Raw genomic sequence first — 24,496 nt, 5'->3', positions numbered from 1 at the left:
CTCTTTAGAAATCTATGCTGTCCAAAGACAGATGTCTGCAAAGTGTTTCTGTTGTGCCAACCTGGCCACTTAAAGAAACTATGTAAATTTCCCTTACAGCAGATGAATGTGCAAAATTAGAGGGCATAAATTCAAAAAATGGTAACATTTGTGCTAGCTTCAGATTGTAATCAATCTAGTCATTCATTGCAAGCTGCTACTCAAGGAAGTACAGCTATCCCCTTCCCTAAAGATACTGCCATTTCCCCTCTTTGATGTGCTTTTAAGTCACATACAGGGCACTGGGGACCTATACTGCTTGGGACAGTTGGACTGTTAATGGGTTGTGGCAGTTTATGCATAAAAGGAGTCAGAGTTCATGCAGGAGTCACTGATGAAGGTATACGGCAGAAACGGCCTTCATGATCACAGTGCCGGCTTAAAGCGAGAGGAGAGCAAGCTGCCTGCGTGCATCCCAGGTCTTAAGGGTCCTCAAGGCCACGCCCCAGGGGTGTGTACTTCAAGGTCATAGACAGATAAAGGAATAACCTGCTGCATCTCTAGGGGCAATGCTTCAAGGTCATAGACAGAACAGCTACCCACTACATCTCCCCTAAATGATGTCTAAATAAGAGAGTCCTAAACAAAATAAACTACACAAGAACAACATCAAATGAGAGACACAATCTAAAATCCAGAGAAGTCCAGAACATATATAAATGGTATGTTACAGAGATTATTCCAAAAGCTGTCCTATCCTGAAGAATCTGAATCTAGTACTTAAAATGTTCTAGCTAAGATATGAGAAGATAGTAACTGTAACTATCTAGTCTTTAACTCCATCAAACACCTGAGAAGAAACATAAGAATACCCGAGAAAACAGAAAATGCAAACAAGCAATTTCTGAAATTCTTGCAAGAACTGACATAGACAGTTTGCAGCCTGGACAATCACCTAAAGTTTCTTAGCACTGTTGAGGCATCCATTTTGGCTACAGGCCTAGAATATCTGACAGACCATTTTCAGAAACAGGAATTTTGAAAGACCATCTTACCCTGTCTTGGCAAGGTTCAGTAGTTGCTTTTCCTTGTGTCCTGCTCATCTGGAAAGAGCAGCATTTGTACTGTCAGCAGTTGAGGCAAGGGCAGATCTTTGCCCAACAGGCCATTTGTGGCAAAAAGAAGACAACTTTTAAACGGAGTGTCTTAGAAGCCCAACATTCTCTCGGGAGTAGATCAGTGCTACCAGGACCATGTGTCTCACATCAACAGAATTCTAAGTATCAAAACATTTAAATGCCATATTCTCTAGGTCTATGAAGTGTTTGAAGATTACCTGTCCATCTGATATATGTTTCTGTAAATCTGGACAACCTAACTAACATAACTATAGAAACAACAAGCATGGATGACTATAAATCTGTAAGTCTTCTCTACCTAAATAACCTAAGGACTAAGGCTTCACATTAATAAGGTAAACAGTCTGTAAACAGATGTACCATATAAGGACACTGACCTCAAAACTGTGACAATACACAAAATGTCTTAGAGGCAGAAATGTATAGTGCAATATGCAATATGACAACAATCCTAAATATGTATCAATATACAAAATATCCTAAGCAGAGGTAGAATATACATACAGTATGACAAATATAATTTTACACTTGTATCAATATACAAAATATTTCAAACAGGAATAGAAATATATGTACAATACAACAGGTAGAGTTTTGTATTTGTATCAATATACAAATTGTCTTAAATACAAATATAAAAAGAGTTTACATTTATATCAATATACAAGAATCCATATCAGTGCAAATTATCCAAGGCCGATGGTTTTCTAAATCAGTTTATTAGTAGATACAATAATCTACCTTAATATCCTATATGTAGTCATTCCCCTTTTTCTTTTCTTAAGGAGAATGCTGAGTCTAAATTTTATTGTTCCAACCCCAACCCTATAACCATTTATCCATAACCCCAAGAAAAATGAAACCTTTGGGAGAGGTGACATTTTCTTAGAATTGTTTCCTGCTATTTAGGGGCAACAGTATCTCTCTGTGTGTGTGAAGCCAGTTCCCATTTTTTCCCAGGGTACTCTTGAGGAGAGAAGGATAAGAAATTTGTAGATAGAAAGATAGTGTGAAGAAGAGACAGACAGAAACATAGAATAAAGGAGGGCCTGGGTCAATATCCACCAACCCCTTCTGTCTCTTCTAAAGGGCTTTTATAGGAATGCCAAGGTATGGGGCAAAAGACCTCCCCCAGGACAGCCAGTGCAGACCCTTCCAAACAATTGGTAAGCACACAGGTGGTCAAGCCTTGCCCTAATGCAGCCCTGATGCATAAAGCAAGCTCAGATCTCACTAGGAAATCTCTGTGGGCCCCCACATGTGGGGTCTCCTATAAGAGAGCTTACATAGTTAGGTCTCAATAGGACTAGCTATAGAATCTACAGCCAGTCTCAAAGTAATGAGTAATGTTGTCTGAGATTCTGGCTAGAAGTGTAGTATGATGGACAATCTTATCTTGGAACTGTCCTGAAGAGTTTTTAGTCCAAAGCTGATCACTGAGTGATGTTCTTAGGTACAATGGCATCATTCTGGACCAGGTAGAGTTGTTGTGGGGCCCTATCTTCCTTCTGGAGACTTCAGAGATGGATGTGTGGGGTTTAGATGCACGTGCCAGATAAAGCATAAAATCCACAGAGTCTGCTTAAAAAGCTAGGAATTTATTAGGGGATAAAAACTCACTACAGCATGGGAGATTTATCCTAGGGTCCTAGAAAGCCGAGCTATGATCCACGCCATTCTGCCTGGTCCATCTCAGCATCCAAAGCCATGAGAGAGAACGAGCTGCCTATATGCATCCCAGGTCATGAGGGTCCACGAGGCCACACCCCAGGGGCTTGCACTTCAAGGTCAAAGACAGATGGAGCAGTCACCTGCTGCTTCTTTAGGGGCAGTGCTTCAGGTCATGGACAGAACAGCTGCCCACTACACCCACTGACTGGCTATTTAAAGCAGGAGAAAAAGATTGCACAGTTATTATTATTGCTTTATGTAATCCCTTCACAAAAAAGAATGCACTTCAGCCAGGCAGTGATGGCGCACACCTTTAATCCCAGCACTCAGGAGGCAGAGCCAGGCGGATCTCTGTGAGTTCAAGGCCAGCCTGGTCTACAGAACGAGATCCAGGACAGGCACCAAAACTACACAGAGAAACCCTGTCTCAAAAAAAAAAAAAAAGAAAAAGAAAAAAAGGCACTTTGTGAGAGAGGATTTGGTAGTACAGATAAAACTGTAGTTTTAACCACCTTATTGAAAGAAAATTATAAAATATTATTGGATTTAAAAATAAGAGGAAAAAAATTTTTCAAAATAATAAAAGAAAAAACTTTTTATGATTGTTTGATTCTGGAGCTGATAACTATAGAAAGATGGGCCCTAAATGGCCTGTCGTGGGGGTAAATTCAACTCTGTCAGGACTGGGAACTATGAACTCGAACAGGATCAAACAAAGTGCTACAAAACTACAATGCACAGGTCTAGAGGGCTTGGCGGCTGTCTTTCAGCCTTATGTCACTTCTGCTCTGATTAATCTTTAGGGCAGAGACTTTCTGCAACAAACTCTTCTTCTCCCTGGGATTTCCAGTTTTTGTAATTAAAAAGAAATTTGGCAAATGGAGATCATTGATCAATTTACATAATGTTAATGCCACCATGTGGCCGAGGGGAGCTTTACAGCCAGATTTACCAACACCAACACCACCCCCTCACACCCCCACTATTTCTAAAGATTGGTCTTTAATATATTTGGATTTAAAAGATTGCTTTTGTACTAACCAACCTATCTGGCTTACTGTGTCAGCAGAGAAACCTACTGTTGAGGGGGCAGAGAACCACTATGGACATACTGTGCTTAAGAAATAAGAAAGGGTGGATGGATGTCAGAGCATGCTCCATGAAGGAAGTGTGAAGAGGATTCTGAGAGCTTGTGGGAAAAAAAAACCCTCCAATAAAGAGACAAGAATCTTGTGACCTCCGTTCCTCCAACACATGGGTTGATCTTGGAATGTGCTTCACGCCCCTCCCTGTGTAGTAAACAGAAGTGGGTTTGCTTCCAATTACCCATCATCTTACGATTATTCAGATGATGTTTCCAAGCACAGGTTGTCCTCGTGACTCTATACAGCCTAAACTCATGTGACCTTTGCTCATATGACCTTGCTTAACCTTCAGAATATCCTCAAAAAATAAAATAAACATTTGAATAAAGTTGATTGTTTCAGGAGACTTCAGCCTGCTTCATTTTTAGGGCTTGCTCTCCCAGGTTCATGCTGCTAACTAGAGCTGTAACACAAGTTGTATATATTCAACATACCATGATACCAAGTAAGCATCCTTATTCCAAAAAAGAAGACTCAAAGCCATAGCAAATGAACAACCACACCAAAGCACAATCAAACTCAGCAGAGAAAACACCTATCATATAACTCCAATGACTGTCATCTGAAACCAGGAATTCAGTCTTCTGGAATCTGTTAGGTCTCAAATCCAGGACAAAAGGCTGAGCTGCCTATTTAACGTATCAAAGTGGACCTGGCTGCCAGGGGTCCCCAGCACCCCTCAGTCCCTATTGCAGGTAGGGACTTGGGGATGCTGGGAGAACCTGAAGGCCAGGTCAGTTGTGATATGTTAAACAGGCACCTCAGCTGTTTGTCCCAAGTTTGAAACTTAACATCCCAGGCTTTTTGTTATTAAGCAATGAATGATTAAGGGGTGATGTAATCATCTATGACTACTTCCTGTTGACATTGGGGTGTCATTGTTGGGGACTCAGATGAAATGTTGGCCAAGTCCAGGAAGAGCAGGCTGTTTCACTCGCTGTCCCGGCTCTGCACAACCACTGTTTGTAATCCGTACTGAAATCCACATTGTAGAAAAGGCAGTGGACTCACACCTTGGAGTCATAGTAAAAGCCTGGGAATCTAAAAATGATTTTGGTTAAAAGCATTAATACTTTTACCAGAAACCTGGATGTGTATAGATTAGACAGATGGTTTTAGCACAATGGGAAGCACTTTTAAATCTATACTTAAAAGACAATAAAAGGGAATTTAAAATCTTGAGCCTGTGACTATGATAACACCAGTGCTAGCTATTTAGAACTACATTGATTAATGCTAAAACTCTGAACTTTCGAGTCTTAGTACAACAATAGCATAGTGAGTGAAGACATCTGAAACATTTTTTCAATTTTTTATACCTTAAGTCACTTTCTTATCACAACTTAAGCTTTCGCCTCCTCAGAACTTTGTAACTTGCATTTACACACTTTAAAACACCTTCTTAGACCCCCAAACACATTCTTAGATCCTCACAACTTAAGCTTTTGTATCCTCAGGCCTTACGTAAACTCTACACCTGTTTTCTATCCACTCTTCACCAGGAGACACGGGCGGTGATTACTGAAAGCAGTCATTGTGAAGTGAGTTCCTTTAAATAAAGGAATAGAAAGAAGTTACATTGAAATCGGTTTTGTGAGTTTATCTCTTTTTTGCAGCCAGACAGAAAGGTAAACTGTGTCTAGATCTAGTAGTAGCTCCTGGAAAGTGAGGCCTGAGGCCTGAGGCCTGATTTTTACATATGAAGAGAGCTGAGAAGGCAGCTGAAGTCTTGGTTGCTGCTGGTAAATTGACAAAGCCATCACTAGCCTAGTCATCAACACCATCAGAGACCTGAGAAGGGTGAATTTCACCTGAGTAAGCAGGAAATCCAGACCAAGCAGCTTCCAAATCTATTGAAAATGACAGGGACTTACTGGCTACTTGGACAATTACCCTAGGTTCCTCCGTGGTCACTGGGGACAGAGGTCCCAGGGCAGTTGCCAGGCCAGAAGACCTGACAGACTTTCCTGGGGAGTGGGAACTTCTGGGGAGACTGGCCTACCTTGTCTATGTAAATCAGAGTAATCAACTCCCCAGTGTCGTGCTTGTCCACAGCCTGGACAGGGTCTGGCAGCAGTTGAGGTGAAGGGCAGTGGTTTTTTTGTTTGTTTGTTTGTTTGTTTGGTCATGTCGTCCTCCCCCCCCCAACCCCCACTGGCCAGCTTTGCCACATTTAAAGCAAGCTCCAGGTGGAGGTTCTTCTGTACCCATCATCTTCTTTGGAGGAGATTAGGATACTGCTAGGGGCTATTATGTCTCTCTATCATGAAAAGGCTTTTTCATTAAACATTTTAAATACCATATTCAGCAGATCTCTGAAGAGTTTTCAGACCACCTCTCTGTTAAGTATACCTGATTTAGTTACTTGCTTTAGGCTTAACTTTGAAACATATACAGGAGGCTAAATAAATCTTGTTCCTGTAGTTAATTACATTAGTACTTAACATGACTGCAAGTATAGTTCTGAACACATTAAACAATTTGACCATTTATAAGGTGACTGACTATTGTATTTTTTAATTATCCTTAACAGTTTATAATAAGTTAGTAGTTTTTATAATACTAGGATTTTACACTCCATCCCTTTTAGGTTTAGCCTTAAAAAATAACAGTTCTTGAAATGAAGCTCTTCTAGTATCAAAACAAAAATTTTTAATCATAGATGCAGTCCATAGAGAGACTGACAGCTTTGTTGATCCTTTTATAGTGCACCATTAGGGAATATTGCAGGGTTTGTATGGCTTAGTTTATCCAAGTAGCTAAAACAAAGTCAGTAAAGACAAAGAAGCTGAATAAATATTACTGTGAACATGAGTAGACCTTGAGTATTTATAAATCTTGTTGTCAAATATACCTTATTTATCAAACATATGTTGTTACTTATCTAAATTTTCTAGCAGCTTGGTGTGGAACAGTTAGTGAAGACATAAATCTTAAATCAGCTTCTGTTAATCAAAATAGACCTTTATAACATTAAATTTTATCACCATATAAAGTATCTTCTAAACCAGAGTTGAATCACATATATAGCATGTTGTAGCATATAACTCTAAATTTTTATCATCATACAAAAATTCATACTAATCCAAAATATTTTGGAGACTTGTTGTTGTTTCTTTAATTTAAAAGGAGATACAATGATATACATAGAGCTCATTAGGACTGAGAAGTTTTATAATTGTTGCTTTATGCTACATGGTCATTTTAAGATGGTGAAGACAAATGGCATGTACCCTTTAACCTTAGTAAAGATGGCTGCTAGTCATGTGACTGCTTACATCTTGAAAGTCATCAGCTAAGACGGAGGAAAGCAACATGGTTGCTATATAAAACATCTGTTTTCCTAAACAAGAGTTGAACTAAGTTGTACATACAGTATATTCTAGATAAGAGTTGAATCACATATACGGGATGTTGTAGCAAATTAAAATTCCCATGTATAGGTTTTAATTATAAGCCTTTTGTGATAAGTTTAAAGCTAAATTTTGTCTCTGATTTTACGATTCTTTAACCACACCCAATGAATTTACAAATCCTTAGATAAAGACTGTATATACAATAGTGTTAAGAGATTTCTTGAGAGCAAACAACAGAGAAATCATAGATACAAAAGATTTAAGAATCAAAAGTTGTAAAACCTTATAGATAAAAGAATTTAGGAATTTGCTTGTGCAGTAGCAGAAGTTGTTACAATCTGCTAGAATCTGGAATGAAGCTGTACTGAGGCCAAGTCGTTTTCAGTTAGACAGTGAGACTGTAAGAAAATCTCTGCGACTACAATCCACAGATCCAGAGAAGCTAGCTAACAAAGTGGACCCTAAGAGGGACTCATGGATCTCCCTGGGAAGGGGAAATAGATGAGATCTCCTGAGTAAACTGGGAGTTGGGGGGGGGGCTATAGAGTAAGTAGGGGATGGGCCTGAGAACATAAGGGAATGGGATGGTCAGGCTAGAACAGGGACCGAGTGGGAGAGCACTGAAAGAGTTATCTTGATAGAGGGAGACATCATGGGGACAGGGAGAAGCTTGGTGCTAGGGAAATTCCCAGGAGTCCAAAAGAATGATCTCAGCTTAGACTACTAGCAATAGTGGAGAGGGTGCCTGAACTGGCTTACCCTGGTAATCAGATTGGTGAATACCCTAACTGTCATCATAGAGCCTCCATCCAGTAACTGATAGAAGCAGATGCAGAGATCCACAGCCAAGAACCAGGCCGAGTTCCAGGAGTCCAGTTGAGGAGATGGAAGAAGGATTCTATGAGCAAGGTGCATCAAGATCATGATGGGAATATCTACAGAGACAGCTGAACCAAGCTTGTGGGAACTCACGAACTTTTGACTGAAAGCTGTGGAACCTGTGTGGGACCGGACTAGGCCCTCTGCATACATACGGGAGACAGTTGTGTAGCTTGGTCTGTTTAAGGGGCCCCTGGCAGTAGCATCAGGCTCTATCCCTGACGAATGAACTGGCTTTTTGGAGCTCATTTCCTATGGTCTGACACCTTGCACAGCCTTGATGCAGAGGGAGGGGCTTGTTCCTGCCTCAACTGAATGTACCAGGCTCTGCTGACTCCCCATGGGAGGCCTTACCTTGTCCGAGGAGGGAATGGGGGATGGGTTGGTGTAAAGGGCAGGGGGTGGGAGGAGGGAAGAGAGGGGGATCTGTGGTTAGTATGTAAAATGAATAAAAAAATTATTAATGAAAAAAAGAAAATCTGAGTCCAAAACAATTGAGTCTGAGGAGGAAAGGTAGTGAAATGAACTCCAGCATAGGGAGGGGTAGGCAGCTAAGAGGCAGAGAACAGTGTGGCCATAAGGGACAAGGAGGAACAAGCAGGGACTCCACCCAAGCAGTTCCAATATGGTAGAAGCCAAGGGAGCATAGGGAAGCGGGAGGAACTTAGCAAGCAGCTCCTGGGGGAGACAGGAAACTTGAAGTGTACAGGCCAGGGGCCTCAAGGAGAAATAAAGCAGGTAGCTCCAAAGAGAAGAGGTCACAGACCCAGGATGTGGAAAACATGTGGGAAAACTAGACCTTAGTAGGTAGCTCCCAGGAGGAGGTAAGAAGTTCCAGGAAGGAGCTGGGAGGAGTCATGGAAGAGCAGAGGGGTATGTGTGGTGGTAACAAGAATTTCAATCCGAGTCTTCCCCAGGCTGACTAAGAGACTTGTCGGGGAAGTGTCCCAAATAACAGAGAAGAGGCATCCCTTTCCATGTGGTGCGGCCCAGAGGGCAGAGGGAGAGGGGACACTTACTGAGCAGGCAGGACGGTTAGTTAAGGTGGAGGGAAGAAGTGGCTGAAGAGGCAGACTCCAGAATTGAATTTGGTGGGTGGCAAAGCCAGCAGAAGCAAATGATCTGTCCATCCCCTAGGCAAGTTGGCTCAGCAGCTGGGTTCAGAGCAGCCAGTTCCTTGGGGAGGGAACTCATTTAAGCTACTGTTAGAATTCTGCCCTCACTCCAGCTGCATGACGGCACAGGCGCAGTTCAGGAGTTAAGCAAAGAGTATTGCGTCTTATGTCATCAGTGTGCGCTGGCGACTTCGTGCACACAGCATGGTCACGCAGTCAGCGCGTGCATGGTGTAGCTCCGGAAGCCCACCTGTGCATGTTCACAGGGGACCCTTAAAAAGCAGGACGCAGACCCCACCCTCTCTCTGTTCTGCTCTGTCTCTCCCCACCCTCTTTCCCTCACCGAACATGCTCCTTTCCCAGGCCTGGTTCTTCTCCACCCCCACCCCTTCCTCCTAATAAAGCTCTAAAACTAATACTGGGTTCTGTTATAAGCATGACCTTTCTACGCGGTAACCAGCGGCACCACCAGTGCCTCTTACCGTTCATTTCAGCTACTCCCTCAGTTTCAGCACCAAATGAATGAAATAAAGAAATAAAAAGCAAAGGACATGACTGCTCCTAGGTGTGATGGAGGAGAAAGTTTACTGTAGATAAAGCGGGGAGCATAGGTAGAAGCAGGGACATCTGGGAGAGTCCAGAGTGGACATGACCAGGCTGAGTGGGACCATGTGGGGGAGGGGGAATTGAGGTGCAGCAGCCAGGAGGCCAAAGGTACAAAAGGGGCTGGTGACCAAAATGGTTGGCTCACATAGGGAAGAGCAGCCCAGCCCCCTGGGTTGGAGAGGTGAGGGTAGGCAGCTGGATATGCAAGCCATACCCTGTAACAGGTATGGACCGAGGGATGCTGGGAGAGTCTGGAGGCCAGATCTGTTGTGTTACGTTAAATAGGCACCTCGGCCATTTGTCTCAGGTTTGAAAAATAACAGATCCAAAGAACTTGTATAACAAAGTTCTTTGAGGAATGTTTCATGTCTCGTAATTTAAATATGACAACAGAGGCTTATAACATTTAACCTTTAATATTATCTCAATTATTGCTACATTAAATAAACTCCAAATATCTACTTATTGTATACACAAGCATATTCCTTCCAAATAAGGGAAAAACCTGTCCATTACAGTACTCATTTCTGTAACTGGCCATGTGGCCTTACCTGGTATGACTACCTTCCTGTATTTACCCATTCTGTATCTCCTCTGCTCTCAGCAAACCCCTCAGCAGGTCCTGGGTCCTTTCCTGGAGGAGTGGCCCATATCTTCATTCCTGAAAGGTCTGGGTCATCTATCCCTCTGCTGGGACTATGCTGTTCTAATTTCCCACTGACCTTAATCACAGGACATGGTAACACCAAGAGGTGTCCTAAAGGATCTCCTACCCTCCAGACATATTCTTTCTTATTTCCACGATGGAGAAGCAGTCCAGTTTCCCTCTGGTAGTCCAGATATATCACTCCTCCGAATACTGTTACACCTTTCTTAGCCAGCTGCCTCAAGGACATCAGGACCTCAAAATAGCTGGGAGGAAACGCGTTTCTTCTGAATTCTAAGCCTGCAGAGCTTACAGTTGTGAGAACAGGAAGCAAACAGTTTCCTAGTAGGTCACAGTGAATGGAATCCTTTCCATTTCCACACCTTGACTCCTGGAGCCGTGCATCCTGGCTGAGGGAGAAACAGGACCATATACTGGATGAACTCGTAGCCTTCTAGATAACCTTGCCTAACCCTCCAGGCTATTACCACCCAAATGATGTTAGAGGTGGATCTTTAAAAAGCCATTCCATTGCTCTATCAATCCAGCTGTTTCATGATGGTGTGGGAGATAGTAAGACCAGTGGATTCCATGGGCATAATCCCACTGCCAGATTTCCGTAGCTATGAAGTGGAATCCACAGAAACAATGCTGTGTGGTGTTGGATAAGGCATTCTGTAAGTATGTCCCTGGATGGTCATTTTGGCAGAGGCATTAACATCCAGGAAAGGCAAACCCATAGCCAGAAAAACCATCTATCCCAGTAGGGGCAAAAGGCTGTCTCCTCCATCATGAAAGTGGTCCAATGTAATCCATCTGCTGCAAGGGAAATAATGCCATACTAGGAGCTCCTGTCAAACCAAAATAAGTGACATGCTTTCTTACTCCAAGAGAGAAGAGCCAGGGCACACTCACAGTCAGAGCAAAGCAAAGTCCAGCGGTGAGGATCAGTGTCAAACATCTGGGACTCGTGACGTCCAGGTTCCAATGGGTTTGCACAGAACACACAGCAGAAGCCATGGGGGAACATGCTTACATGCTTCTCCACGGCTCTGCTTCAGCTCCTGCCTCCAGGTTCCTGCCTTAACTTCCCTCAGTGATGAAGTGTGACCTGTAAGGTGAAATAAACATTTTTCTCCTCAAGCTGCTTTTCGGTCATGGTCTTTAACACAACAATAAAGACCTTGACTAAGAGAATGGTTATACCTGTTTTTATTGGGTTTTAGTGTGTGTGTGTGTGTGTGTGTGTGTGTGTGTGTGTGTGTGTGTGTGTGACTTTCTTGCCTCTGATCTTCTTTACCTCCATGTCTCTTCTTATCTGTCTACACCTCTTTCCAATCCTCCCTCCATCTCCAGTCAAAAGGGTCAAAAAGGCCAGACAGGAAACGAAACTGTTAAAACTGTCAGATGTCTCTAGGTCAGCACTGTGAAGGTAGATAAGGCCACTAATGGGAGTGTGTGGCCGCATTGCTGACTGATGTGTGGTCTTTACAAGAGCGGCTCAAAACCTCCTGACCTTTTCATGCTGGTGCTCAATTAAAACAGGAGCAGGAACGAGCCACCGAGTGTAAAAAGCAGGCCAGGGCCGGGCGGTGGTGGCGCACGCCTTTAATCCCAGCACTCGGGAGGCAGAGGCAGGCGGATCTCTGCGAGTTCGAGGCCAGCCTGGGCTACCAAGTGAGTTTCAGGAAAGGCGCAAAGCTACGCAGAGAAACCCTGTCTCGAAAAAACCAAAAAAAAAAAAAACCAAAAAAAAAAAAAAAAAAAAAAAAGCAGGCCAGGTGCACGTGCAGGGAGCGTGAGACCCCAGGGAGCTGGATGTGTTTCACACAAAGTCAGAGACCACGAGCAACGCCTTCCCAGGTGTGGGGCTGGCAGGGGTCCCTCCCCCTTTCAGGAAGAATATAGAAACGAAGGCTTTGCCATAAGAAAAGACCCACCCTTTAATATTGGCAGGTGGCAGTGTTAACCAGAGTGATGGAGTCCAGATTCAGGGATAAAAACAGAACTGAGCGTCATAGTCCCTCCAGTTTCTGGAGAAGTCAAGATGAAGACCCTGTGACTCCTCCAAGGGTGCTCAGACTTTCTCTCTTTTCTAAAATTTTAATTTTCCCCCTGTGATGCTCAGGATGCAACCTGGGGCCTTGTGCATACTGAGAAAGCACTCTACCCCTGAGACACGTCCACAGCCACTCACTGGGGTCACAGGCTCTGCCACTGAGATGCACCCCTGTCTTTCGTTTGTTTTGATAAACCAGGTTCTCACTACAAGGACTTCAAATGGGGCACGTTCAGTAGTGTACTGTTCTGGGGTGCGACTAGGGACAGAACCCAGGTCCCCTTGCATCATTGAGTTGCATCCCAGCCCACAGCAGCAGCCACCTCTGAGCTGACTGTGGGGTGTTTACAAATGCCCCTCTTTTCTCACCCCATTCACTCGCCCCCAGCTGTCCTTCCCACTGTTGGGGTCCAGCTATGTTCTCCGTGCCCAGCTCCAGGTCAGAACTTCCCCAGGGCTGCTGAGAGCTGCAACTCTCTCTCCTCCAAAGTCTCCCCATCTTCACTTCTTGAGGGGATCCTGAAGATTGCTCCAGCTTGGTCCTGGCTTCTCCTTGGAAGCACATGGATTTCCCCACTGGCTCCCCCGTTCTGTGTCCATACTTAGGACAGAAATGCTGCTCTTTGTGGAAGGTGACAGGACAGGCCCCAAGACAGCCTCATGGCACTGAGTAAAGCGGGATGGCCACATGTCCTTGCCCTTGAAGTAAGTTCAACTTCAACTCACAGCTGTTTGGAAGGTTTAGCAGGGAAAATTGAACAAGTCACTTGATGCTGCCTGGGCCCCCAGCTGGACCCCAGCCAGGAAAGTCTGGGATTCTAAAGTGGAGGAGTCTCCTCGGTAGGGTAGGAGCCTGGCTCACCTGCCTGCTGCAGCAGGACCTGTTTCTCCAGTTCTGCAGGAGTGGGCTCTGCCTGGCACCCTGCCCCAGGCCCCGGTGCCTCCAGCCTTCCCCCGCCAGGCTGCACCTCACTTGTATGTAGAGATAAGGGCAGACGGCTCAGGTGAGGGATGTCCTGCCTGGGTGTGTCCCAAGCCCCCATATCCTGTGTCCCTGCAGGAGCACGCCACCTGTCCAACTCTGCAGCTGCAGTTTTCTGAGAGACAACGGAACTATGTGATCAATGCACACTTCATGCTTAAGCTACTAAGTCTCAAGTTCACTGCCACTTTGCTGCGTGGCCTTGGGCAGCTTGTTTGACCTCTCTGTGTCTGTCTCCTCTTTTACATGGTGGGGCATTATACTGGGTCTCAAGGGGTTATGTTTATAAAGCAACTCCAACAATACATACAAAGGAGTAGGTGATATAGAAACATTAGTCTTCCATTCTGTTTTTGAATAATGATGATGATGATGATGATGATAATGATGATGATGATGATACCCCTAACTCCCAAGTTTCTCAGCGTCTGACTTTTTGGCCACCTTCTCCCTGTGCAAGATCTGTCCAGCTCATTGTCTTGTTCTGTTCAACCATCTAAATCCCTCCAGCCTCAGCCTTTCTCTGACTTTCAGTGTTTACTTGCCTCTCTGTGCCTCAGTTTCCTTATCTGTAAAAGAAGTGCACAGGTCTCTCTAATCCACAAAGTCATCAGAAGAGAAATGAGTCAGAGGTTTGGTGTCTCCAAGTCAGAAAATTCAAAATACTTCAAAATCTGAAGTTTTAGAACACCGAATGACACCTTCAGTTGGTGAATTCTATGCCACGGTGGTGTTAGGAAGAGCGTGCTACCCGCTGTGTGCGGTGCTCCACGCCTGTCACCCCAGCACTTAAGAAGCCAGGGCACGAGGATTCTCTGGGATTCAAGGTCAGCCTGAGCTGTAGAGTGATTCTGGTTCAGAAAAAGTTTAAGAGGGGGCCCAGGATGACTCAGCAGGTCGAGGTGCTCATCCCAGATCTGAATTCCATCCCCTTGACCCACGTGGTAGAAGGAGAGATCCAGTTCTGCAAGTTATCCTCTGACTTTGATAAGTGTGCACTGGCATGCATGATATAAACAACATAAATAATAATTAACATAAACACATGAATGTGATCATTTTTTAAATTTTTTAGTTTTAGTTAAGTGTGTCTACGGCTGTGTGTGGAGATGTAGTGCAGTGCCCAAGAAAGCCAGAAGAGGGCATCAGGCCCCCTGGAACCGGAGTTAGAGGCATCTGTGAGTCTCCTAACATGAGCGCTGGGAACCAAACTAGATGTGGTTGTAACTGCTGAGCCATCTCTCCAGTCCCACTGATTTCTCACATGTTTGAAAATACTTGAGAACAGGGTGGAGGAGATGTCTCAGTGGGTAAAATGCTTGCCTTGCAAGCAGGAGAACTTGAGTTCCATCCTCAGAAAACAGATGAAAAAATTAAAATTAAAAAAAAAAAAGCCAGGTGTGGTGGTGCTTATAACCTCAGCCCTGGGGAAGCAGGGATTCAGCCTCACTGAATCAGTTACAGGCCATGGAGAGACCCTGCCTGAGAAAAAAGGGGGGGCAGGGCAACATCCAAGGAATGATGGCTAAGGCTGACCTCTGGTCTCACACGTGCTTCCCTACACACATGTGCACCTGCACACACGTAGCACACATGTACACAACACACATGCACAGAGAGAGAGAGAGAGAGAGAGAGAGAGAGAGAGAGAGAGAGAGAGAGAGAGAGAGAGAGAGAGAGAGAATACTCCATAATCCCCATTTCTTCTGACCCAAGCACCCCGGGTGAGGAATCTTCCAGTCCTCCCGTGTGCAAACCCTGAAGGTGGGGCCAGAGGGAGTGCTCCCCAGAAGTTAACTAACTACTATACTACTGTGTGTTGCTGTTTTCCCTGCCCTCTGCCGCCCTCTTTCTGTCTGCCTCTGTGCTCTCTGGTTCCTATCTGTGGGCCTGCATCCATCCGTCTAGCCTCCAAAACCAAGACACAGGGGTCTGTTCTCAAAGGACTCCCAATGTTAGGAGAACTAACAGACAAACAAAACTGTGCACAAGTTGTTCCACTGGGCTCTGAGAGATGTGCAGGATGCTATAGAAAGTCAACAAGGGCTGAAGAGACGGCTCAGCGGTTAAGAGCACTGACTGCTCTTCCAGAGGTCCTGAGTTCAGTTCCCAGAGCCCACATGGTGGCTCACAACCATCTGTAATGAGATCTGGTGCCCTCTTCTGGCACACAGGCAGAACACTGTATACATAATATCTTAAAAAAATAAAACCAACAACAACAAAAGGGCTGAGACATGGCCTGGCTCAGAGGTCGAGCCCCTGTCTGGAATTCCTCAGTGAGGACTGTGGGTACGGCTTAGTGGTGCAGCTCCTACCTGGAGACCCCCGTGGGGCTAGCGTGTGGCTCAGTTGTGTGTCCCTCTGGGTATGTGTTTCTGCTCTTCCCATTTTCAGGTCTCCAAGTTTCCGTCTCTCTGAGCCTTCACCTCCTTCTGGCTTGGTGTCACTTTCCCGGTCCTCTTGACTCACATCTGTCCCTCCTTGTCTCTGCCCTTCTGCACCCCACACCTCAGACTGTATTCTGCCCATTGGAGTGGATTTCCATCTTAGTGCAAATAACTCCAACAGTGAGACCAGAAACACCCCCACTGCCTGAGTCTGTTCCCAAATAATCCTAGGTCACCTCCACCTGACCCAGTGAGAAAAGAGACAAAGAAAACACCATGCGCCTCTTTCCTCTCTCTTTAGCTGCCCCCTGTGCTCAGTAGGGGCCTCATCCTTCACAGTATGAGCCTGTGAGACCTGATGCACAGAGCACTACCACCTGAACCCCCGCATCTCTCACTGGACCTCAGAATCTCCCTCCAGGATCACAGCGTCTTTAATCAGGACCATGGCAACTCCCGTCTAGGGGATGGCATTTCACACCTCAATCTCAGCATTTCCTCCTCAGTGTGGTCCTCCCTTCCACCCCCTGCCTCTGTCCCTCCTCACCAAGAGTGATTTACAAAGTAGACAACTCACGTCACTTCCTCTACCACTGGGCCTAACATACAACCTAAGCCCTTAACCTTGATGTTTAAACCATTTCTGCAGGCTTCCTTGTCTGTCCTGTTTCCCATGGAAATATCCACCAACATACACCAAGATGTCTTCTGCTGCGACCCTCACCTGTCCAGTCCCCACTCTTCCTCATAGCTGTCTGGCTCCCGGCTTAAATATCCCCTTCTCAGACACTGCCAACCACCACTTATTTCCTGATCCCTCAAGGTTTTCTTTGTTGTCTGTCTCCCCACCCTCATTGGAACATGAGTCCCAGGAGACATCTTCATTTTCCCGGCCCTGGCTCCAAGCACAGCTGCTAGAATGCTCTTGACACGCTGGTTCCCAGGAGCCTCTGCGCTGGCACACCTGCAGAGTGAGGATCTGCTTGCAGGGTTATCTGAATTCAGGCTAGTCATGGGGTGATGGTTACCCTGATCCTACCTGGGAAAACGGAGGATCAGGCGGCTGGTCACGAATAAGGTTCCCAAGGAAGTACGAGATGCAGGCTGGATTTGATGCCGGGCAGTTTTTGGAAGACACACAGGAAGAAACTCATAAAGAGAGAGAATATGGGAGTGATGTAGGGGAAATTTTATTTGGTGAATAAGAGGAGCGTGAGAGATGGAAGGATGAATGAAAATGCATAAGGGAGGTTGGAAGGGGAGAGAAAAAGAGGCAGGAGAGGCTGGGATCTGGGCACTCTTCCCTTCCTGTGTCCTAGACTCCATCAGGCAGCCTGAGGGCTTTGAGCTGGAGTTTGCAGCACCTGACGTGCGGAATGTGTCCCCTGGGGGGCAGGGCCAGCCCCAGCTGAGGAAGCTTATAAAGCCCTGTGGGAGCCCCTGTGGGTAGCAGCTCTGCTCAGCCCAGCCGCAGAATCGCAGGTTCCACAGGATCAGGAGCCCAGAAGCAGCAGGTGAGGATCTCTCTCTTTCCCTCTCCCTCTCTCTCTGCTTAGAAGCTTCTCTCCAGTCCACTCTAAATCTTTGGCTCTGGTCTCTGCCTCTCAGGCTGCCTCTGACCAGAATCCTCTTGAATGCCCTGTCTGGGTCTTTCTTGTGTCCTAAGTGAAAATCTATGCCTCTGTCTCTCCATTTCCCCCGCTCCCTGTTCCTAGATATTAAATGCTTCCTCCTCTTCCTCCTCCTTTTTTCTCCCCCCACCCCATCTCCTTCTGCCCATTATATCCCACAAACAAGAAACGAGAGAGAGGGGGGGGACAGGGGGGGATGGAGAGACTAGGACTGCCACCCCCAGACTCACTGGTCTTCATTTCCAGGAGCCAACATGATGGTCACTGCGAGAACCCCCTGGGGCTGGTTCCTAGGGCATCTCTTCCTCGGGGTCACAGGTATCTGAGTGTGTGTGTCATGACGTGTGCCTGAGGGAACATTCAGGCATCACTCAGTGTCTTACTGCTTCTGACATCATACGCAGTATGATGTGACTAGGGGATGGGTGTAAGGTCATGCCTGCAAAAGGTGGTGGGTCATGGAATTCAGTGATCGTTTGTGCCACTAAGGGGAAAAGGGGTCTGTGCCTAGTTCCTGGGTAACTAGATGATCTATCTTCTTCCTTCCTTCCTTCCTTCCTTCCTTCCTTCCTTCCTTCCTTCCTTCCTTCCTTCCTTTCTTTCTTTCTCTCTTTCTCTCTTTCTCTCTTCCTTTCTTTTAAACTCACTATGTACACCAGGCTGGCCTCATACTTACAGAAGTGAGCCTATCTCTGTCTCCTGAGTGCTGGGGTTGATACCTGACCCATTTATTTATTTTTAAAGAGTCTTACATAGTCCAAGCTGGCCTTCAATTCACTAAAGCTAAGAACTTGGACTGTTGATTCTTCTGCCTCCACCTCCCAAGCGCTGGGATTACAGGTGTGCACCACCATGCCCAGGTTACTTGGTGCTGGAATTCAGACCCAAGGCTCTGCTCATGCTTAGTTAGCACTCGACCAACTGAGCTCCGAGCCCCTCTGGGATAATGATGTCTGGGTGAATGGGCTGTGGCTGGGTGTGACTGTGGTGAGGCTGGGTGGAGGCACAGCTATGCCACAAAGTTGAACAGCTCCTGGAGTAGCTGGCTGAGTGTCTCGTCTCGTCTGGGCCAGCTGGGTGAAGGGGCCGTGTGTTCTGAAAGATTCCTGGCATGGCTCTGTGTATGAAACATAAATGGTTCCTGGGTCCTGAAGACTAGCCTGAGACTGCAAGCTGACCCACCCTCCTGACAGATGACCCTGCATTCAGTGTGCTGATCCTGACTCCCAGCCCTAAGGAGGCCCCTGGACCTTAACTTCTCTCAAGGGACCTGACCCCATCCCTCTGAGCCTTGACCCCACCCCTCTGAGCCCTAACCCCACCCCTCTGGGCCCTAACCCCACCCCTCTGGGCCTTAACCCCACCCCTCGGAGCCCTGACCCCACCCCTCTGAGACCTGATTCACTCCAGGCACCACTTGCTTGGTGACTGGGGACTAGTTCCTTTTGACTCCCAAAACACCAATGACTCCTCTTGGTAATTCTCCTCCCTCTGACCCTGACCCTTATGAACCCTAAAGCTTCAGCCACACTCCTGTTCTCAGACTCTGCCCTTAAGAACCCTGGTCCAGCCTCTTCAGCCTGTCTCCAGCCATGCCTACATCCCTGAAGTAAGACCTTGTTCCCTGAGTCCTGGATTCGCTGAGTCCTGGATTCGCCTCCTGATTCTGTCCCCAGAACTGCCCAGTTTATGTGGTGAACCCTAACTGCTCTCAGGAGGCAAAGACCTTGATCCCTTATTGACACCCTGTCCCAGTGAGCCCTGCCTGCCCCAGTCCAGACTCTGACCTGACCACCCACCTTCAAAGCGCTTTCCTTCCCTTTCCCACGACTCTCCCAGGACCTGGGAAGCCCCAACCACATGTGTGTGCACTCAAACCCCACCTGGTCCAGCTTCCTCATTCTGCCCCCAGCCCTGGCTCCACCCCTGAAGCCCTGACCAAGCCTCCCTGCACTAAATCTTACCCCCAGAAACCCTGAGGCTGCATCCTGAACCTGTCCCCAGCAATGGCCCAGACCCTAAAACCCCGATTCCATCATAAAACTCTTAACCAAGTCCTTACTCTGATATCCTACCCTTGGGAGACATAACCCTCTCTCTTGAACTGATCCCCTGCCCTGGCCTTGCCCTGAGGCTGTAACCACTCCCCTTCACTCAGACCCTACTAGGAGGAACTCTAACCCAGGATTCAGTTTGTCCCCAGTCAAGACCCAGTCGCTGTCCCCCACCCACCCACCCACCCCCCACACACACAGTGCAGCTTCTGATCACATTCCTTCACTCAGACATCACCACCATAACTCTGAACTCTCAACCCGCCAGTGCCCGCAAACCCTGCTCTAAACCCTGTCCCATCCTAGAAGCCATGAGAGTCCCTGCTCCTCACCCCATACCTCCCAATTCTAACTCCATCCCCAGGATCCTTAGCCTCAAGTGCCAGCGGCCGGATCATACAAGGCCAGGACTGCCGTCCACACTCGCAGCCCTGGCAGGCGGCACTGTTCTCAGAAGACAATGTTTTTTTCTGCTCGGGCGTCCTGGTGCATCCGCGGTGGGTGCTGTCAGCCGCGCACTGCTTACAGGAGTGAGTGGGGGTGGTGGGGCGGGATGCCGAGGGGAGGGCGTTCGATGTCAGACTCGGCCTGCAGAGGGTGCTCAAGGGGCCACAGTGTTGGCAGCTGTGAAGGGAGCTGGACCAGCTGGACCAGGACAGTCTAGTGGGGAGAGAAAGGCAAAGCGGGAGGTCACCGTTGCTTTAGGGTGGAGGATGAGATGGGAGACACAGGCGCCACTGCACAGCTCACCTGCTGGGTGATCCTCAGTTCCTACACCGTGGGACTGGGCCTGCACAGCTTGGAAGGCTCCCAAGAGCCTGGCAGCCGGATGTTAGAGGCCCACCTCTCCATCCAGCACCCGAACTACAATGACCCTCCTTACGCCAACGATCTCATGCTCATCAAGCTCAACGAATCAGTGATGGAGTCTAGCACCATCAGACGCATCCCTGTGGCTTCCCAGTGCCCCACCCCTGGGGATACCTGCCTAGTCTCCGGCTGGGGTCGACTAAGGAACGGTGAGCTGCTGGGAACATGACTGCCCTCTCTAAGTTTCCCACCCGCCAAAAGGGCCTGACCCCCCACTCTGTGTCCCAGGGAGACTGCCCAGCCTGCTGCAGTGTGTGAACCTCTCGGTGGTGTCGGAGGAGACTTGCCAGCTGCTGTATGACCCTGTGTATCACCTAAGCATGTTCTGCGCTGGAGGAGGACCTGACCGAAAGGACACGTGCAATGTGAGATAGAGGGAGGACCGAACAGGGTGGGGGCGGGGAGATGCAGAAGGTACACCTGAGGCACACTGAGATGGGCTGGAGAAGTGGAGGAGCCAGGTGTGGCAGCCCACTCAGCAGGGGAGGCAGACGCAGGTTATTTCTGTGAGTTCAAGGCTAGCCAGATATACATACACAGTGAGACCCTGTCTCAAAAGGAAGGGCCAGGAGGGGAGTAGAGAGGAACAGGGAGGCAGAAACACACAGACCCAGAAGCCAGGCATGGTGATTCAAACCTATAAGCCTAGCCTCTCAGGAAGCTGAGAAGGAAGATCCAGCCTGGACAGTGAGATTGTGTCTCAAAATAAAATACAAAAAGACAGCTAGGAATATAGACCAGTACAAAACATCTGCCTAAATCCTCCAGTGAGGGGTGGGGGTGTGGCTCAGTGGTAGAGCCCCTGCCTAGGATCCCCCAGTGAGGGGCTGGGGTATGGCTCAGTGGTAGAGCCCCTGCCTAGGATCCCCCAGTGAGGGGCTGGGGTGTGGCTCAGTGGTGGAGCCCCTGCCTAGAATCCCCCAGTGAGGGGCTGGGGGTGTGGTTCAGTGGTGGAGACCCTGCCTAGAATCCCCCAGTGAGGGGCTGGGGTGTGGTTCAGTGGTGGAGCCCCTGCCTAGAATCCCCCAGTGAGGGGCTGGGGGTGTGGTTCAGTGGTAGAGCCTCTGCCTAGAATCCCCCAGTGAGGGGCTGTGGTGTGGCTCAGTGGTAGAGCTCCTGCCTAGAATCCCCCAGTGAGGAGCTGGGGGTGTAGCTCAGTGGTAGGGACCTTGGTAAAGGAACTGAATTCTGTTTCCAGTACTACAAAACAGAAAGAAAAATAAACATATTTAGAAACAGAAATGGCCATTCTGAGAAAGTAAAAATGAAGAAGACATAGATATATATGTGTCCCATAGAACACAGTGACATAGAGGCAGATGAGCAAACCCTGAAGGAGACAGACAGACAGACAGGGCCTCAACAAGCCTCAGGGAAGCAGCCGGTGGTGTGGACACATGGCTCCTGTTCAGGTGGCCTCTGGGCTCTGGCAAGGGCATGTGGCTGGCTTCCTCCTGTCTCTCTGTCTGCCATGCTTATGTGAATGCTGGGACCTCGTGTGTACCTTCAGCTCATGCTTTCCTGGGTTCTCTCTCTCAGGGGGACTCTGGGGGTCCCATAGTGTGCAACAGATCCCTGCAAGGGCTCGTGTCTATGGGACAAGGAGAGTGTGGGCAGCCTGGCATGCCAAGTGTCTACACCAATCTCTGCAAGTTCACCACCTGGATCCAGACCATCATTCAGACCGGCTAGCTGTGGACTGACCACCTCGCCCACATGAAGCCTGCTGAGGGAACCAGAGACTCAGATTTGCTTCCAGCCCTCTTCCCTCAGACCCACCCATAAGTTCAGGCCACAACCTCCCTCCTCAGACTCAGGAGTTCAGGCCATAACCTCCTCCCTCAGACACAGGGATCCAGGCCACAACCTCCTCCCTCAGACACAGGGATCCAGGCCACAACCTCCTCCCTCAGACACAGGGGTCCAGGCCACAACCTCCTCCCTCAGACACAAGGATCCAGGCCACAACCTCCTCCCTCAGACACAGGGGTCCAGGCCACAGCCTCCTCCCTCAGACACAGGGATCCAGGCCACAACCTCCTCCCTCAGACACAGGGATCCAGGCCACAACCTCCTCCCTCAGACACAGGGGTCCAGGCCACAGCCTCCTCCCTCAGACACAGGGGTCCAGGCCACAGCCTCCTCCCTCAGACACAGGGGTCCAGGCCACAGCCTCCTCCCTCAGACACAGGGGTCCAGGCCACAGCCTCCTCCCTCAGACACAGGGGTCCAGGCCACAGCCTCCTCCCTCAGACACTGGAATGGAACGCACCTGCGTTCTCCTCTGTGTGCAGCGTCCTCTAGCAGCCTAGTGCTGACCCAGCCTTGCCACTGTTAGGCTTGCCCCCACCCCAAACACCTGTTGTCTCCTTCTCAGGGATCCACAAATAAAAGGCCTTTTAGTTCTGTTTGAAGTATTCTCCTTGTCTCCCTTTCCACTCACGGGATATTCCAGCACATGGTTTTCCCTTTCCACTGGGCTCTTGTGCAGCAGCCTGTTGGCACCAATTCTGAGGATGTCCTCTCATTTCCAAAGGTGGGGTTTCCAGCTTTACAACCTCTGCTGTGATTGGTCTGCTTGTGTTTCTGTCTTTGATTTTAAGATTCATTTTTTTAATTTTTAATTTAAAAAAAATTGTGTGTGTGTGTGTGTGTGTGTGTGTGTGTGTCCCATAGAGAACAGAGAGGGCAGCAGATCCCCTGGAGTTGGAGTTGGAGTTACAGGAGGTTGTAAATCACTGGACATGGTTTCTGGGAATCCAACCCCTATGTCTTAGGGTTTTGATTGCTATGAAGAGACACCATGACCATGGCACCTTTATGTGTTTGTTTGTTTTTTGTTTTGTTTTCTTGCTTTTTTGAGACAGGGTTTCTCTGTGTAGCTTTGTGCCTGTCCTGGAACTCACTCTGTAGCCCAGGCTGGCCTCGAACTCACAGAGATCGGCCTGGCTCTGCCTCCCAAGTGCTGGGATTAAAGGTGTGCGCCACCACCACCCAGTGGCAACTTTTTCAAAGGAAAACATTTCATTGGGGCTGGCTTAGAGTTTCAGGTTTAACCTGCTATCTTCATGGTGGGGAGCATGGCGGCATGCAGACAGACATGGTGCTGGAGAAGGAGCTGAGAGTTCTACATCTTGATCCACAGGCAACATGAAGTGAACTGAGTCCCACACTGGGCATAGCTTGAACACATGAAACCTCAAAGCCCACTCCCACAGTGACACACTTCCTCTCACAAGGCCACAACTACTCCAGCAAGGCCACACCCCCTCACAATGCCACTCCTTATGGGCCAAGTATTCAAACACATGAGTCTGTGGGGGCCATACCTATTCAACCCACCACATTCAATTCCCTGGCCCACATAGACTTATAGCTATAACATAATGCAAAATGAATTTAATCCAACTTCAAAAGTTCCCATAGTCTATCACAATTTCAACAATGTTTAAAAGTCCAAAGTTTAAAGTCTCTTCTGAGATTCATACAATCTCTTAACTGTAATCCCCTATAAAATCAAAATAAAAAAAATTCAACATATAATGGCACAGGATATACATTATCATTCCAAAATGTAGGAAATGGAGCATAAGGAGGAAATACTGGACCAAAGCAAGACCAAAAACAAGCTGGGAAAACTCCAGACTCTGCATCTCCATGTCTGATGTCAAAACACTCCAGATCTCCAGCTTCTCTCAGCTTTGTTGACTTCAACACACTTCTCTCTCTTAGGCTGGTTCCACTTTCTGTTAGTAGCTTTCCTCATCAGGTATCCCACAGCTCTGGTATCTCTAACATCTTGGGGTTTCCAAGGCAATCCAGGCTTCACCTTCACAGCTTCACAAAATGGCCTCTCTGTGCCTCCACTCAGGGACACCCCTGACATATGCCTGGCCTCAGTGGCTTAGTTGCAGAGGGAGATTCCATAACCCCTTTCTTGTATCCTTGACTCTAAAGCCTGAACCATGTGGCTG

At 47.6% G+C, this 24,496-nt stretch overlaps 1 protein-coding gene across 1 annotated transcript; it reads left to right on the top strand.

Moving 5' to 3' along the window:
- Window positions 1-17,397: 17,397 nt before the first annotated feature.
- Klk4 (kallikrein related peptidase 4) lies at window positions 17,398-22,936 on the top strand. Its single transcript, XM_006986308.4, has 6 exons — window positions 17,398-17,481; window positions 17,845-17,916; window positions 20,017-20,182; window positions 20,421-20,671; window positions 20,751-20,887; window positions 22,062-22,936. The coding sequence occupies exons 2-6, from the start codon at window positions 17,853-17,855 to the stop codon at window positions 22,212-22,214; spliced, it is 771 nt and encodes a 256-aa protein (XP_006986370.1). The 5' UTR covers window positions 17,398-17,481; window positions 17,845-17,852; the 3' UTR covers window positions 22,215-22,936.
- The last annotated feature ends 1,560 nt before the right edge of the window (window positions 22,937-24,496 follow it).

This window comes from Peromyscus maniculatus, chromosome 1 (assembly GCF_049852395.1).
Source record: "Peromyscus maniculatus bairdii isolate BWxNUB_F1_BW_parent chromosome 1, HU_Pman_BW_mat_3.1, whole genome shotgun sequence".
In the NCBI taxonomy this organism is placed as follows: Eukaryota; Metazoa; Chordata; class Mammalia; order Rodentia; family Cricetidae; genus Peromyscus; species Peromyscus maniculatus.
The sequence above is the reverse complement of the archived record's forward strand: the minus strand, read 5'-3'. Positions and strand labels throughout refer to the sequence as shown.

Bases quoted from the DNA above. Each gene is read 5' to 3' on its own strand.
- Klk4 (XM_006986308.4), top strand. From the start codon at position 17,853: ATGATGGTCACTGCGAGAACCCCCTGGGGCTGGTTCCTAGGGCATCTC. The intron at 20,183-20,420 runs GTGAGTGGGGGT...GGTGATCCTCAG, and splicing joins GCCGCGCACTGCTTACAGGA to TTCCTACACCGTGGGACTGG. The intron at 20,672-20,750 runs GTGAGCTGCTGG...TCTGTGTCCCAG, and splicing joins CTGGGGTCGACTAAGGAACG to GGAGACTGCCCAGCCTGCTG.